The 17190-nt window shown below is 40.2% G+C and overlaps 1 protein-coding gene across 3 annotated transcripts in view; it reads right to left on the bottom strand.

The window, feature by feature from the left end:
• Positions 1 to 1262: 1262 nt before the first annotated feature.
• DHRS9 (dehydrogenase/reductase (SDR family) member 9) overlaps positions 1263 to 17190 on the bottom strand; it is a 29128-nt gene continuing 13200 nt past the window's right edge. For all 3 annotated transcript variants that reach the window (XM_011988155.1, XM_011988153.1, XM_011988154.1), the window contains 4 exons: positions 15323 to 15693; positions 13880 to 14138; positions 5587 to 5750; positions 1263 to 1886 (listed from right to left, as the gene is read on the bottom strand). In XM_011988155.1, coding sequence (XP_011843545.1) covers positions 1663 to 1886; positions 5587 to 5750; positions 13880 to 14138; positions 15323 to 15635 — 960 coding nt within the window. In that variant the 5' untranslated portion in view covers positions 15636 to 15693 and the 3' untranslated portion in view covers positions 1263 to 1662. The remainder of the gene's footprint in view (positions 1887 to 5586; positions 5751 to 13879; positions 14139 to 15322; positions 15694 to 17190) is intronic.

Genomic DNA, 17190 nt, shown 5'->3' on the forward strand with positions numbered 1-17190 from the left:
CTTGAAAGCAGAAAATTACCTGATAAGCAGATATTTCTAGAAAGGTGATTAAAAATGAGTAGAATTACTAATACCTTCAAATGGACATGGTTTCAAGCAGCAGATATTAAATATTTTTTCTTTTTTCTTTCTTTTTGAGACAAGGTCTTGCTCTGTCTTCCAGACTAGAGTGCAGTGGCATGATCACAGCTCAATGCAGCCTCAACCTCCTGGCTCAAGTGATCCTCCTGCCTCAGCCTCCCAAGTAACTGGGACTATGGATGTATGCTACCATGCCAAGCTAACGTTTTAGTTTTTGTAAAGACAAGATCTCACTATATTGCCCAAGCTGGTTTTGAACTCCTGGGCTCAAGCGATCCTTCTGCCTTGACCTGCTAGGATTATAGGTGGACTTTCTTCGCAATATGTTAAGCATGCGTGTATATGCATGTGTGTGTGTGCGCGCACATGTGCACACTTGCACGTGTACATTAGCTAATTTCTCTGACTCTTTACACTGTATTATTATGCAAAAAATGTTGCATTCTGCCACTGAAGGCTTCTTGTAAATATTCTACAAACGTTTGCTAGCAGTATTGGCTGCTGGAATCGGGAAACGTCTGTTTAGAGAACTCTTTCTTTTGGATGGGGTGTGGGCCCAGGATCAATTCAGTGTAGAAACATGAATACAAACAAGACGCAGATCTAATCCCACTGTAACTGTAGGCTAAAGAGAGTCTTTTTATTTAGCTCCATTTCTTCATGGGGCTTCAAAGACACCTCAAATGCAGGATTTCCAGCCATCTCAGGTGTAAGTTGTGCCACCTGGTCTGGGTCTTGTTACTTTTACAATCATCAGAATAAACTAACCAGAAGAAAAATGTGACATTTTTCTTCTTTTGGAATGATTAGTTACTATGCCATTACATCTTTCCACCAGAAAACTGTGTGCATCAATGTTCTTAGTGGCCTTGAATAGGATGTTCATCCTCCATAGCTCTCTCTGGGAAGGCTCGTCTGAGTGTTGGGGAGTCTCTCTTCATATATACATATTTAGGTATGTATTCTTTTTTGCAGTCCTCTTATTCCTTTTCCTATCTTTTTCTTTCCTTCTATTTGCAGTTCTATCTCATGTTTTACTGCTGCTCTTAGCTTATACCACTGTCACACAATGCTTGATCCCTCTTCCTTTTCCTGTCCTTTTCAAAGCTTATCAGAACTGAGCTTCAGTCCTTCAGAGTCATCCTCAGCAAGGTAACAAAACATGTCTATCCACTCATGAAAATGTTTGATTTATCTTTTAATATTTAGATAAGAGACGATACTTAACATTCACAAGTTATTCTAAATGCTGGGGACCATAAGCACAGGGTAGGCCACGGTGAAGATCATTTGGAATGGGCAAGTCTTTCAATTTCCCTTACATCATACCAAGCAGGCAAAGCCTAAATACAGGGCAGGACCTGCCTGTGTGATGTACCATTCCAGCCCTCCTTTTCAAAGAAAACTTGAGCAGGGACCCTAGGACACCACCAACAATGGTGGGACTCCCTTTTGTAATCCAAATAAGTAGGATCTAAATGAGTCCAGGTTGGAGCAGATAAAGAATGGGGTTGAAAAGGAGATGTGCTCTTGAAATCGGCCAATCTCATAGCCTGGAGCAGGCACCCGTGGTTAGCTGAGTCACACTGCCTTGGGATTAGCCAGCTCTGTTTTCTGTTTCAACAACAAAAAGTCTTGCAAAACTGCTGGCATGTGAGACAGAGGTATCCAGAAAATTTTGGCATCTTTTCCAGCAGCATAATGAGTCTTAGGGAAGAGACTTGTTAGAGCATGGTCCATGCACTCTACTACCGGAGAGAGGTCCATGTTCGCATAGGATTTATTGCCTTTCAGTTTGTCTAGACCTAAAAAGAGACAAAAGCACATTTACTCTTTGGAAGAAGGGGAAAGCAGAGTGGAAGTCTAGGGTGCAAAGGGGAGGATGGATACAAGGGGATTTTTTCTGAATTGTCTGTTATAACGGAAGATCATTTTGAGGATTTACTATCTATTCCTCAGAAAAGGATACTACAATGAATGCTTTCTTTAGACCGGCGGCTCTCGAGATTGGGTGGGCAGCAGAATCTTCTAGAGAGCTCAGTAAAACTCATGTTTCTGGGTTCCACCTCCAGAGTTTCTGACTGAGGTATGAGGTGGGGCCCAAGAATGTGCATTTCTAACAAATTTCAAGATGATGCTGATGCTGCTGGTCCAGGGATCAAACTTTGAGAGCCAGTGCTTTAGAGCAATGAGCAAATGATACTTCATAAAGCCCATGAGGCCCCTAAGCCTAGAAAGTTGTATGTTTGATTTCTAATTTGTTTTAGGGGATTATGTATCTAGAGAAAATGTGGATTGCACATGTGCTTGTGCATGTATGTGCATGCATGTGTGGATGTGAGTACGCACTTGTATACCACAGGCTTCTATAATCTGTAAATAAAGAGAGAATCATCCCAAATGTACCGACTCAGAAAGCTACAAGGATCCCAGTTCTCATGCAAATGAAATGTTTGAATAAGAATGAAGGTACCTTTACAGAGGCAGGTTTTTTTTACAAGGGATTTGTGGTGGTTTAGAACCCTAGTCTTTTGAACAAATAGTATTGGGAAAACAGTATATCTACATGCAGAAGAATGAAACTAGATCTTACACCATATAAAAAAAATCAACTCAAAATGGATTGAAGACTTAAACAGAAGACCTGAAATTATAAAACTGCTAAAAGAGGCCTGGCATGGTGGCTCACACCTGTAATTACAGCAGTTTTGGAGGCTGAGGTGGGAAGATCACTTGATCCCAGGGAATTCAAGACTATCCTGGGAACCATAGTGAGACCTCTCTCTATTGAAAACAAACAAACAAAAACTACTAGAAGAAAACATAAAGGAAATACTTCTTGACATTGGTCTGGGCAATGATTTCTTTGGATATGACCCCAAAAGCACAAAAGTAAACAAACACAAAACTAGATAAGTGGGATTATATCCAACTAAAAAACTTCTGCACAGCAAAGGAAACAGTTAAAAGAGTGAAGAGACAACATATAGAATGGGAAAAAATATTTGCAAACTTTATATCTTATACACAGTTAATATTCAAAATATATAAGAAACTCAAATAACTCAACAGCAAGAAAAGAAATAATCTGATTAAAAAATGGAAAGAGAATCTGAATAGACTTTTCTCAAAAGAAGATACAAATGGTCAACAGGTATATGAAAAAAAAAGTTTGTCATCACTAACCAACACAGAAATGCAAATTAAAACCACATGAGATATCACCTCACATTTGTTAGAATGGCTATTATCAAAAGACAAAAGATAACAAGTATTGACAAGGGCAGGGAGAAAAAAGAACTCTTGTATACTGTTGGTGAGAATGTAAATTAGTACAGCCATTATGGAAAATGGCACAGAGATTTCCCCCTCAAATTCAAAGTAGAGCTATCATACGATTCTCACATACTTTTAAAACATACCTGAGTTGTGTATATGATTCTCACATACTTTTAAAACATACCTGAGTTGTGTCTTCTCAAGGGAAAGTCTATGAAGTTAGATCTTTCTTTCAACTTCAGGTCCCACTGGCCACAAGTTGTTCAAAGAACCTAACAAGTCTTAGTGGCTATTTTAAACTCCTACTATCCCAGCTCAGGAAATTAAGAAAAGATGACCTTAAATTTGTGGTCACTTTAGGGCTGTGCCTTTGGCTGATCTCCAAGTCCTGACTTGAAAACTCTAATAAGGACAACCAGTCCGAAACTGAGCTCAACGGCTTTTGGTATTTCTGAGACAGAACACAAGAACCAGGAACCAAGCCAAAAATAATTGGAGATGGAAGTCAGTGATATATTTAAAGGTATTTAAAAAGTATCGGTGTCAATATCAAACAGAGAAAGCTCTTTTAAATGAGGGGTTTTGTTTATGAAGTATTAAGTTCAGTCTTAGATGGAACCTACATAGAACCTTCAGAGTCAGGAACTGAAAAGTAGAGCATTTGATGGCAGTGGTTCTAAACCTATAGTGACATGTCAGCACTAAGACGTTTTAAGACCAGACATTTCAGTTGATATATAGATAATGTGTGTACCTCTGTGTGTGTGTGCACGTGTGTGTGTGTGGGGGGGGCGGGGTGTCTGGGGTAGTGGTGGTTGGAGGAGTCAGTCATTTTAAAAACCTCTCCAGGGGGGTCTGACTTGGCTTTTGGTTCTGCCTTGAAAACTGCTGACCATGAACCTCGCCACAGTTGACTGTCTTACCAAGTCCACTGATCAAGAGGCATGGGCACAGTTTGGAGGAATAGAGCTACACATAGTTAGGTGGAACCCTGCTCAACTCAAAGCAGGAGCTCAGTAAGTATTTGAGGAATATCAAGTAAACTTTAACTGACCCAAGAAATTTGTGGTGGAAGGGAAGGCCTGATAACAGGAATGTGACCAAAGTCCTTAATGCCTTGTTCACATTATAGTGCTATGGCCAAGCATAAATGGCAGGGTCAGGCTGCCTGGGTCCAAATCTAGCTCTTCCACTTACTTGTGGTAAAATTTTGGTAAGTTACTTCTCTATGCCTCTATTTCTATAAAATGAAGATGATAATAGAGTTTTTGGGGGGATTTTAAATGAATGTCCATGTAAAGCACTTAGAATGGTGACAAGTACGTAGTAAATATTTACTATTTGTTAGCCATCATTATGCCATCTTCATTATTATTTTCCCATCACTGACTCAATCTCTGACTTATTCTCCCATCTCTGACTCAATCTCTTGACCAGGAAGGCTCCTGGTGTCTTCCGTCTCCTCCTCCATGTGTTCCTGCTCCAGACAGTTTACACCCAAGTAATTATTTCCTGTCCTTTGGGTCTCATTCAAACCTGACCTGCCCCATTAGGGTTTCTTAACCAGCAATGCTCTTTTCCTGGTCTGAATTCCCTGCGGAATTAGAAACCACACCATCTAGCACCATTTCTGGGCTGTTAGATTACACCTAAGAAGTAAAGGATCAATTTTATTGTGTGCTACATTGTTTCATTGTTTTACATTCTCACTTGGTTACTTCTTGTTGTCAACTAGATTGTAAACTAGTTAAAGGTCAGAGGCTGAACCTTCTGTATCTTTTGTAACCACCATAAATCCTTAAACAATGCCAAGTGTACAGCTGGTGCTTGATGAAAAGAGGAGGTATGGCAAAGGTGAAGACCGTGGGCTGGAGTCACCTGCCTGGGCTCAGGTCCAGGTATGACTAGGAAGTGTTGTGTAATCTTGGGCAGGACATTTCACTTTCCCAAGCCTCTGCTCATTACTCTAATAGTTTTTGAGGAGTAAATGATATAATTCATAAGACACTTAGCAGATAGATAGCTTGGCAGTTTGTAATTGCTCAGTAAATGTTTATAAACAGAAACAAGAGATGACACTGAAATTAATAGGTGATCCCTGATCCATGGTTAAGATCCTTATTGGGGTATTACTCAGAACCTTGTTATTTCATCTGTGTTTGAATCTCCTTCATGCTGTTCAGGACAAAGAATTCCAGAGGACAGTGGCACCGCCCAGAAACTCACTTTTTTCAATGTAACCTTCTCCATATTGTTGTTTGATGTCTGGAGACAGCTGCTCCCAAATGGCGAGTTTTTTTTCAGTTGCCTTTACTGGATCTGCCAAGTTTGTTTTGAACAGTCCTGGTTCAATACATGAGACGTGCACACCAAAAGCTTTCATGTCCCGTCTGTGAAAAGAACCCATTGAAGATGTTTAATTCAGGTTTGTTTAGAAAATATTTGCTATTTGAGTGACTATTTTCTCATGAATCTTTTCATGGAATCACAGATTTGGGTACATTTGAAAGAAATACCTTATTCTCTCTCCCTTTCATTTTACAAGTGAGGAAACTGAGGTTTAGAGTGGTGAAGTGAGGACTAGTTAACAGCAGGATAGGAAAGGGATCTGGGTGGACACCACCCACTGTCCACTGTTGTTCTTCCTAGAGTGTTCTTCACGCTCTCATCATTGACTTACTCTCATCACTGACATTCAGGTTATGAACAGGTTTCTTATCAGTACTTATGGTGAAATGAACTAATGATAGCCTGGACGGACAAGTTCACCTCCATTCTAGCAACATAAGGAGACTGCAGCACAAATGAAGATGTGCTGAAGGACACAATACAATAATCCCTGATGTGACTAACCTGCTCCCTATTCTGTTGAGCATGCTTTTTTCTTTTTCTTTTTTCTTTCTTTCTTTTTTTTTTTTTTTAATCATGCTGCAGCAGAAAACCAAAAGCCTACTCATTCCCTAGGCATCTAGGTTTTACAGGAATCATGGTGCCCCTTTCTTTAAAGCAAACCAATATACAGATGCTCCTCGACTTCAGATGGGGTCACATCCTCATAAACTCATTGTAAGTTGAAAATATCCTATGTCAAAAAATGCATTTAATATACCTAACCTGCCGAACATCATGGCTTAGCCTAGCCTACGTTAACATCCTCAGAACACTGACATTGGCCCACAGTGGGGGGAAATCATCTGGCCACACAGTGCCCTGCAGGATAGCAGTTCTTTACCCTATGATTGCAATGGCTGACTGGGAGCTGAGGTTCACTGCACTGCACAGCATTGCAAGAGAGTACTGTACATATTGTTGCTGGTAGAAGATCAAATTTCCAAATTCTAAGAAAAGTTTATAATGCATGCATCTAAACGAAAGTTGAAAAGTCATGTTTAACATTTAAGTCAGGACCACCTGTATGGCAAACCAGTATATGAATAATCATTTCCTAAATTTGATTTATATTCCTACCAGGAATATATAATATAAGGAAGTATTTATTCATTTTATAGAACTCTTCACCATAAGATTTTTTAAAACTCTATTAGTGAATTTAAAATGTAATTTATTTTTTCTTAGGTTCTGCTTTTTAGCAATGTTACTATTGTAAAGTTTGAAATATATTTTCCTAAAAATGCTAGTTAGCTTGACCTTGAGACATTCTGAAAGGTATGTGGCTTGTACTAAAATTTAAAAAGATGATTTCCCAACTTACTTTTGTTGTATTCATCTGTTGCCTGATTTCCTCTAGATCGTGGAAGCAGCAGTGTCAAGAGGCTATTTGGGAAGACTTTTCTCTCCACCCACTCATAAAAATAGCATACTAGGGACAAGTGGCTTTAAGCCCTCCAACCAAGCTTACCAGGTAAGTAAAAATCATGTTAAATCAGTATGCATACTGGGAAAATAAGTAGCCCCAACCCTCTCTGAGATGGACTGCTCCCCTAAACCTTCCTATATATAGAAATTGTGGCGCTGACACTGGATTGTGGAGTACCTACGTAACACCATTTAAAATACTAGTTTCATGATCCATTTAAGAAAAATACTCTTTATTGATTACTTTTAGGCATGGCATAGCTGCATGGCAAAGTTCACAAACCCTTCAGTTGAAATCTTTTTTAAAAGTGAGTAAATCTCTAAGTACATATACTAAAATTTTATTATGACACTGCTGGTTGTACAGTGGAACCAAAGGTCAACCAAAGAGACCAATGGAGGTTCTTTATGACCTTGCTGCTCAAAGTGTGATCCCTGAACCATGGGCAGCACCTGGAGCTTGTTAGAAATGCATGGTCTCAGGCCCCTCTCCAGATCACTTTATCGAAATCTGCATTTTAAAAAGATCCCCAGGTGATTCAAATGCACATTAGTTTTTTGGAAGAATTGTTCCAATATTTTTGTGTTTATTTCCTAGGGGAATCAAACTTGGCCACCTGATCAAATGGTAAAATGAAGTTGCTCTATATTTATTAATTTCAGTGGAATAATTTTAACCTTTTATTAGTAAACTAAACCTAGGTCCATGGTGTAGATAATAAACTCTAGCATATGCCTTCAACAAATAATAGTCAAATAAATAAACGGGTGAATCGAAGGAAAAACTATATCTAACTTTGTCTTCTCGCTTTTTTATTGAGGCACCACTCAGCTGAATATCTTCCACTTGCTTCTCTAGTCCTTTCCTCCGCCCTCTGTCTGCACCATATTCTGGGAGTCTTACCTGCACTAAGTATTCTCTGGCTTCTGTTGAGTTCAGTCTATTGAAACTGCCAGTGGGAGATCAGGAAAGAGGTGAGGGGGTCAGATTAGTTATCCTCCTGTGGTGTCAACACTGGTTATTTTTATCCCTTAACTGAAGACACCAGCCTCTGTGTCTCCAGGTTCTGGAAACTGCCCTGTCTCCTTGTCCCTTCAGTCCTCTGAAGAGAAATACCCCTGCTGTCATTAGCCCATAGATTCTATCCTTTGAGATTTCAGTAGATACCTCACACGTTTATAAGTCCTTTAAGCATGCTCTGCCTTTTACCGAGTTTTAATGTGCCACCATTTCCTGCCAGAATCTTGACTGAAAGAACCACTTGTACTTTAGGGGATTTGAACTGATGGTGATAAGTTCTGGTTCCAGGTAAGATGGATTAAGCACACTTCCCCCAGTCTCTCCCACGGAATGAAGCTATAAAGCTTGGACAGCATGCATGGAGCTATTTAAGAACTAATGGTTTTCTACCGAAGTTTTAAATAGGATGGTACTGTTGTGTCTGCAACTGACAGTAAACCAATGAGAAGCCTATTCTGATCTAGCCTCTCTATATGATTCCCTAACTATTTGACAAACTGACCAGTTGAATATAAATTCGCTGCCACTCTAAGCATCATGTATTAAGGCAAAAAGTGAAAAGGAGTTAAATTTGGGTTCAAATCTCAGGTCTACCACTTACCAGCTGGATGACCTTGCACAAATGAATTCACCTCTGTTAGTTTTAGTGGCATCATCTATACACTGGGAATAACTTATAGTACTAAATAGGGTAGAGGTGGAGCAGGATGGCCAAATAGAAGCCTTCACTGATCATCCTCCCCACAGAAACACCAAATTAAACAACCTTCACGCAGAAAACCTTCAGAAAACCAAAAATCAGATGAGTGATCACAGTCCCTAACTTTCACTTCATATCACTGAAAGAGGCTCTGAAGAGGGTAGGAAAGACAGTCTTGAATGGTTGATGCTACTCCTCCTCCATAGACCAGCAGCAACTGTGAGGCATGGAGACAGAATCTGAGTACTTGAGGTGGGAGGGAGAGCACAGTGATTGTGGGATTTGCATTGGAACTCAGTGCTGTCCTGTCACAGTGGAAAGCAATACCAGACAGAACTCAGCCAGCACCCATAGAGGGAGCATTCAGACCAGCCCTAGCCAGAGGAGGACTTTCCCATTTCCGTAGTTAGAACCTGAGTGCCAGCAAGCCTCAACAGTGTGGGCTCATGTGCTCTGGGGTTCTAAATAAACTTGAAAGGCAGTCCAGGTCACAAGGATTGCAATTCCTGGGCAAGTCCTGGTGCTGTGCTGAGCTCAGAGACAGTAGACTTGGGGGGCAAGCAACCTAGTAAGATGCCAGCTTGGGCAGCCAAGAGGGTGCTTGTGCCACACCTCCCCCAGCCCCAGACAGCACAGTCCACAGCTCTGGGAGAGACTCCTTCCCTCTGTTTGAGGAGAGGTAAGGGGAGAATAAAGAGGACTTTGTCTTGCGACTTGGATACCTGCTTAGCCACAGTAGGATAGGGAACCAGGTAGAGTCCTGAGGCCCCTATTCCAGGCCCTACCTCCTGGACGACATTTCTAGACTTGTCCTGAGCCACAAGGAAACCCTCTGCCTTGAAGGGAAGAAACTAGTCCTAGCAAAATTTATTACCTGCTGACTAAAGAGCCCTTGGGCCCTGAAAAATCAGGAGCAATACCCAAGGAACTCACCATGGGCCTTGGGTGAGACTAAGAGACATGCTGGCCTCAGTGTGACCTAGGACATTCCCAGCTGTGATGGCTACAGGGGGAGACTCCTTGTGCTTCAGAAAAGGAGAGGGAAGAGTAAAGGAGATGTTGTCTTGCAGCTTAGGTGCCAGCTTGGTTTGACCGCAATGGGGTAGAGCACCAAGTGGGTACTTAGCGTCTCCAATTCCAGGCCTTGGGTCTTAGATGGCATTTCTTGACCTATCCTGGGCCAGAGGGGAGCCCAGTGCCCTGAAATGAGAGTCTCAAGCCTAACGACATTCACCACAAGCTGATTGAAGAGCTCTTGGGCTTTGAGTAAACATTGGTCATAGCCAGGCAGTACTTGCTGCAGGCCTGAGATGGTGGTAGCTATGGTGAGAGATTCCTCTGCTTGTGAAAAGGGGAGGGAAAAGTGGGAAGGACTTTGTATTGTGGTTTGGATGCTGGCTCAACCACAGTAGAATAGAGTATGAGGTAGATTCCTAAGGTTTCTGACTCCAGTCCCTGGCTTCCAGATGGCATCTCTGGACACCCCACCCAGGGGTAGGGAGACCTTGCCACCCTGAACGGAAGGACATAAGTCTTATTGGCTGGCTTCACCACCTGCTAATTGTAGAGCCTCAGGGCTTTGAGTAAACACAGGCAGTAGCCAGGCAATTTTACAGAAGGTCTTGGGTCTGATTCAGTGCAGTCCCAATGATAGTGGTCAGGAGTGCTTGTGTCACTCTTCCACCAGCTCTAGGCAGCTCAGTATATAGAGAGAAGCTCCACTTGTTTGGGAGAAAGTAAGGGAAGAGAACAAGAGTTTCTTCCTGGTAAACCAGATAATTCTTCTGGATCTTATCCAAGACCATCAAGGTAGTACCTCTGTGAGCCTATAAGAGGCACAGTCTTACTGGGCTTGGGGTGCCCCCTAATGAAGATATGGCTGCAGGAACCAAAAAGTTAGATCACAACACCCAAGTCCCTTCAAATACCTGGGAAGACTTCCCCAGAAGGATGGGTACAAACAAGCCCAGACTGTGAAGGCTGCAATAAATACCTAACTTTTCAATGCACAGACATTAAAAAAAAAAAAAAAAATCCACAAGCATCAAGACCACGGAGAAAAACATGACCTCACCAAATGAACTAAATAAGATGCAAGAGACCAATCCTGAAGAGACAGAGACATGAGACCTTTCAGACAGAGAATCCAAAATAACTCCTTTGAGGAAACTCAGTGAAATTCAAGATAACACAAAGAAGGAATTCAGAATCCTATCAGATAAATTTGACAAAGAGACTGAAATAATTAAAAAGAATCAAGCAGGAATCCCGGAGTTGAAAAATGCAATTCACATAATCAAGAATGTGTCAGTCTTTTACCAGCAGAATTAATCAAGCAAAATAAAAAAATTAGTAAACTTGAAGACAGGCTATTTGAAAACACACAGTCAGAGGAGACAAAAGAAAAAGAAATAAAAAAGAATGAAGCATAACTACAGAATCTAAGAAATAGCCTCAAAAGGGCAAATCTAAGAGTTATTGGCTTTATAGATGAGGTAGAGAGAGAGAGATGGGGTAGAAAGTTTATTCAACAGAGAACTTTCCAAACCTAGAGGAAGACATCAATATTCAAGTATAAGAAAGTTATAGAACACTAAGCAGATTTAACCCAAAGAAGACTACCTCAAGGCATTTATTAATCAAGTTCCCAAAGGTCAATTATAAAGAAAGGATCTTAAAAGCAGCAAGATTTGTTTGGAGATTCCTCAAAAACAAATAACATACAATGGAGCTCAAACCCAATTTGGAAAGGAAGAAGTTAAATTATCCTTGTTTGCAGGTGATATGATCTTATATTTGGAAAAACCTAAAGACTCCACACACATAAAAACTATTAGAACAAATAAATTCAGTACAGTTGCAGGATACAAAATCAACATACAAAAATCAGTAGCCAACAGCAAACAATCCAAAAAAGATTTCTGTTGCCAACAGCAAACAATTTCTATATGCCAACAGCAAACAATCCAAAAAAGAAATCACGGAAGTAATTCCATTTACAATAGCTAAAAATAAAATGCCTAGGAGTTAACTTAAAGAAATGAGAGATCTCTGCAATAAAAACTATAGAGGACACAAAAAACAGAAAGATATTCCATGTTCATGGATTGGAAGAATCAGTATTATTAAAATGTGTATAATACCTAAAGCAGTCTTCAGATTCAATGCAATTCTTATCAAAATACCAATGACATTCTTTACAGAAATAGAAAAAACAATCCTAAAATTTATATAGAAACACAAAAGACCCAGAGTAGCCAAAGCCACCCTGGACAAAAACAACAAAACTGGAGGAATTACATTACATGACTTCAAATTTTCTATAAAGCTATAGCAAATAAAACAGCATGGTACTGGCATACAAATGGACACATACACCAATGGAACAGGACAGAGAACCCAGAAACAAATCCATACATCTACAGTGAATTCGTTTTTGACAAAGATGTCAAGAACATATATTGGGGAAAGGACAGTCTTTTCAATAAATGGTGCTGGGAAAACTGGATGTCCACATGCAGAAGAATGAAACTACACCCTTATCTCTTACCACATACAAAAATCACATCAAAATAGATTAAAGACTTAAATCTAAGACCTCAGACTATGAAACTACTACAAGAAAACATTGGAGAAACTCTCCAAGACAATTAGCTGGGCAAAGACTTCTTGAGCAATATGCCACAAGCACAGGCAACTAAGGCAAAAATGGACAAATGGGATCACATCAATTTGAAAAGCTTCTGCACAGCAAAGGAAACAATCAAAAAAGTGAAAAGACAACCCATAGAATGGGAGAAAATATTTGAAAGCTACCCTTCTGACAAGGAATTAAAAATCGGAATATATAAGGAACTCAAACAACTCTATGGGGAAAAGTCTAATAATCCCAACTTAAAATGGGCAAAAGATCTGAGTAGATATTTCTGAAAAGACATACAAGTGGAAAATAGGTATATGAAAGGTGCTCAACATCCTTGATCATCAGAAAAATGCACATCAAAAGTACAATGAAATATTATCTTACCCCAGTTAAAATGGCATATATACAAAAGACAGGTAATAACAAATGCTGGCGATGACGTGAGAAAAGGGAATCCTCATAACTCTGTTGGTGGGAATGTAAATTAGTAAAACCACTATGGAAAACAGTTTGGAGGTTCCTCAAAAAACTAAAAATTGAGCTACCATATGATCCAGCAATACCACTGTTGGGTGTATACCCAAAAGAAAGGAAATAAATATATCAAGAGATACCCACACTACCATGTTTGTTGTAGCACTGTTCACAACAGCCAAAATTTGGAAGCAACCTAAATGTCCATCAACAGAAAAATGAATAAGGAAAACGTAGTACATATATACAATGGAGTACTACTATTGAGCCATAAAAAAGAATGAGATCCTGTCATTTGCAACAACGTGGATGGAACCGGAGGTCATTATGTTAAGTAAAGTAAGCCAGGCACAGAAAAACAAAGTTCACATGTTCTCACTTATTTGTGAGAGCTAAAAATTAAAACAAACTATAGAGACAGAAAGTAGAGAACTAGTTACTAGAGGCTTGAGAGGGTAGTGGGGGTGAGGGGGAATGATTAAGGGGTACAGAAATATAGAAATATAGCTATATAGAATGAATAAGATCTAGTATTTGATAGCACAACAGGGTGACTACAGTCAACAATTTATCATAGTTTTTTAAATAACTAAAAGAGTATAATTGGATTGTTTGTAATACAAAGAAAGGATAAATGCTTGAGGTGATGGATACTCCACTTACCTTGATGTAATTACTATGCATTGTATGCTTGTATCAAAATATCTCATATAACCATAAATATATATGCCTACTGTGTACCCACAAAAATTAGAGATAAATATGGTAGGCTTTTTGAAAGGTACTAAATAGAATGTCTTGTACATAAGCATTCAGTAAATGTTTGCAGCTATTGTTTCCTAATAAGTCAATTAATTTGATTTACCTTAAGCTGTCATTGAAACCTTCCACTGCATATTTGGATGGAGTATAGCCCCCTCCAACGATTGCAAGGCGACCTCCAACACTGGAGACATTAATAACTCTCCCTTGAGCTTTCTTGACCAAGGGAAGCATATTTAGTGTCACACTGATGAGTCCAAACAGATTCACTTCAATAGGTTCTCTGTAGTCCTCTAGTGTCAGCCAGTCAGTGGGAGCCAGCACACCGGGAATACCAGCATTATTGATCAGACCCCAGAGACCTAGAACAGAGAGGGAAGAAAAGAGGTGTGATAAGATAGTACTTATTTGCCACCTTTGATGAAAATACAGCCTCTGCTTTGCACAATGGTGCCATTTCCTCCTTGAAGTCATTTTCCTACTCTGAAATACTTCGCAGTTTTGGGAAGTGATAGCAGAGAGGGTGGGAGGCTAAATTGAAGTAGTTGAAGTTCTCACTGTTACTCTGTTTCTGGTTCTGAATGTCAAATACTGAAACTCTGTGAGCGAGTCTTTCTGCTTTTTAATCTCAGATGTGGAGTAAATTGATCTATTTTTCCTCCCTTGCTAGATGATAAGGCCAGAGAATATTTATATAATGTTCTGTATGGACAAAGAGTGATATCAATCTATTTCACATTTATTTTTGGTTAAGAATTGAGACATTCACTTGGCTTGTTTGAAATGGGAAACATTTAGTATTGTTAAAGGTGTTGGAATTCAAGTGTTAAAAACTGAAGCCTTATCAAATCATTCTTTTGAGCTTCAGAGTCTCAGCTATATGATCAAGATGTACTAGAAAAAAAATCACAAACATTTGTTTTTTCTTTGTGAATCCCAACATCTTAATCCTTGAGAATGTTTCACTTTTCATTCAAAGTCAATAGAATTTCTTCTAGTTCAGAATGCAGTCACCACAGCAGAATCTATTGCAGAATGAACATCCAATGGCTCACTACTCTACCTTAACTATGTAAGACACTCACATTCAAATTCTCAGGCCATTTTCAACCTTGCCCATTGAAAATATGTGAGCTCTAGAATCATTTTGTAGTGAGAAGTGGGTCCCAGGTATTCAGATGGCAATTTGGGAATTGCCCCCATATTCTCTTGTACATTTTAGTCTAAATTCCTTTGCTGTATATGGGACAGGGGGGAATAGCGCTTCACAGGAGAAGACCTTGGAAAGTCAATCTTTTCATCTCAGCCCCAAATTCACCCACTGAGGCTTAGGCCCAAGGGTCTTCTGGGCTGTGTTTCTCATGCACACAGACAGCCTGTACTTGGAACTACTCAGAAGCTATCCTAAAATTAGAGAAGTATACAGCCGGTATTTAGGAGACATTTTCTCGAACGGCCATTTAAAACTTAAGCACATTTTATTTAGCTTCAGTTACTTCCCTGTCCCCTGTCCCTGTCCCATCCTCCCCACTTTCATGTCCCTCACCTTTTTCCCCAACTTGGTTCTTCACCCACTGGGCAGTCCTCTTGACATTCTCTGGGTCAGTCACATCCAGAAGCACAGTACGAAGTCTCTCTGAGGTTTCTGCCTTTAAAGCGGTTGATCCTGATTCAGTCAGACAGGCAGCGATTACATGAAATCCCTTTTTATCAAAAGTTCTGGCTGCCAAGTTTCCAAAGCCCGAGTCACATCCAGTGATAAAAATGTACTTATCAGTGATGTCTGCAATCTTTAGTTTTCCTTTACGAGTCCACAGAAAACCACAGAGGATTAGGAGGCCTAGCACCCAAAAGAGCATTTTCCCCCTGTGTGTGATAGGTACACTCCTTTCTTGTATAATAAAAGAAGACGGTGTCCTGAGTGTTCAAAGTGAAAAAGAAAATTCAAATTAGAACCACCAAGGCATTGTAACCCAGGACTGACGATATTTTAATGCATTTGTGTGGATAAACAGAAAAAGAAACAACAACTCTTACTTGGTTGGTTGTTGGGAAGATGGCCATTTAAATGATAAATTGCTCCTCTAAAATAATGCAAAAACTAACGCAGTAGTATTCAGAGAGATTAAATGGAAGAGAGGGAGGTGGGAGCCATGGCAAAATCGACACAAGCCGTTGAGTTCACATGGCCAGCTGGAGCTGTGTGGAGTGATGGTATTAATCTCAGGAGTGAACTCGTCCATCAGGAAGACTGATTCTCACAGTAAAATCTTACCTCTTGCTAGTTCATGAAATTCCACTGCAGAATGGGCTTAAAATCTATTAGAAACAATAATTCAATTTTAATTGTTCTGTCAGATTCCCAATTATCTTCAAACTGTCGGAAGAAGAAGGGCATTTTGGTGTTGCCACTAAGAAGATATTCCCAACTTGGCTTCCATTTTCTTATTTTAAATGGGTTAATGTCAATCTTCAACCCAACTCTGAGATGATTACACCCCAGTGCAGAGGAGTATTAAAGTGGGAGGCAACAAGTGAGTTCACCAAGAAAGAGCAAGATAAATGGGAAGCGATTGAGAGAGAAATGCTGGCCAATGCACCATATTCCAAACCAGACTCCCACATGCCCAAATTCTGTCTTTTGTGAACACCAGCCTCCTGTGAGAAAAAATCACATGGACAGAGGATAAAGTAAAGCAAATGCATGCTGTAAAGCTGAAGCTTTGACCATACGTGCAGCAGAACTACTTGGAAAATTAATTTTGTCAGGGCTAGAGGTAGCCTAGGGCCTAAAGTCAGGCAGGTAAAGGGCTTTCTTTCCCTTTCCCTCAGAAGCCTGCATCTGCGTTTCCCTTCCGTATATATCACTCTTACCATGGGGTATTGGTGCCAGGGAAAAGCAAGCCATCCAGAAAGAGGAAGTGAACAAGAACCTGAGGGTTATGCCTGGGTACCAAGGCTGTATGGCCGGCTGCCTCAGGTCTGAGTACCATGGGCCCAGCCCTCCGCACTCATAGCCATGGGGCAGCCCAAGAGAATGAGATCATCAGCTCCCTCCCCACAGAGGAGCAGATCTGTATTGGCTCTCCTAGCCTGTGGAAGGGAGAGGGGCTAAAGAGAGCACCACATGTGGGAAAGACCTTATTTTCTTCCTCTGTGACCCAAAAAGCTTCCTCCAGTGTCCACACAATATCTTTGCCCTCAATCTTGACCCACCTTAGACTCAAGAGGGGCTTTAAATGCCTCACAGAGGACAATCAGTGGGCCCTGAGTTGAAGTTCAGAACTTGCGGATGCTTTTGGAATCATGGCTGTTCCTGGACACTGAGTTCAAAAAGGAACTGAGAGGCCAAGCGAGTTTATAGACTTTGAACTTTATTTTCTTTTTCTTTCTTTCTTTTCTTTTCTTTTCTTT

The sequence above is a fragment of the Mandrillus leucophaeus genome, unplaced genomic scaffold, assembly GCF_000951045.1.
Source record: "Mandrillus leucophaeus isolate KB7577 unplaced genomic scaffold, Mleu.le_1.0 Scaffold324, whole genome shotgun sequence".
NCBI classification, from domain to species: Eukaryota; Metazoa; Chordata; class Mammalia; order Primates; family Cercopithecidae; genus Mandrillus; species Mandrillus leucophaeus.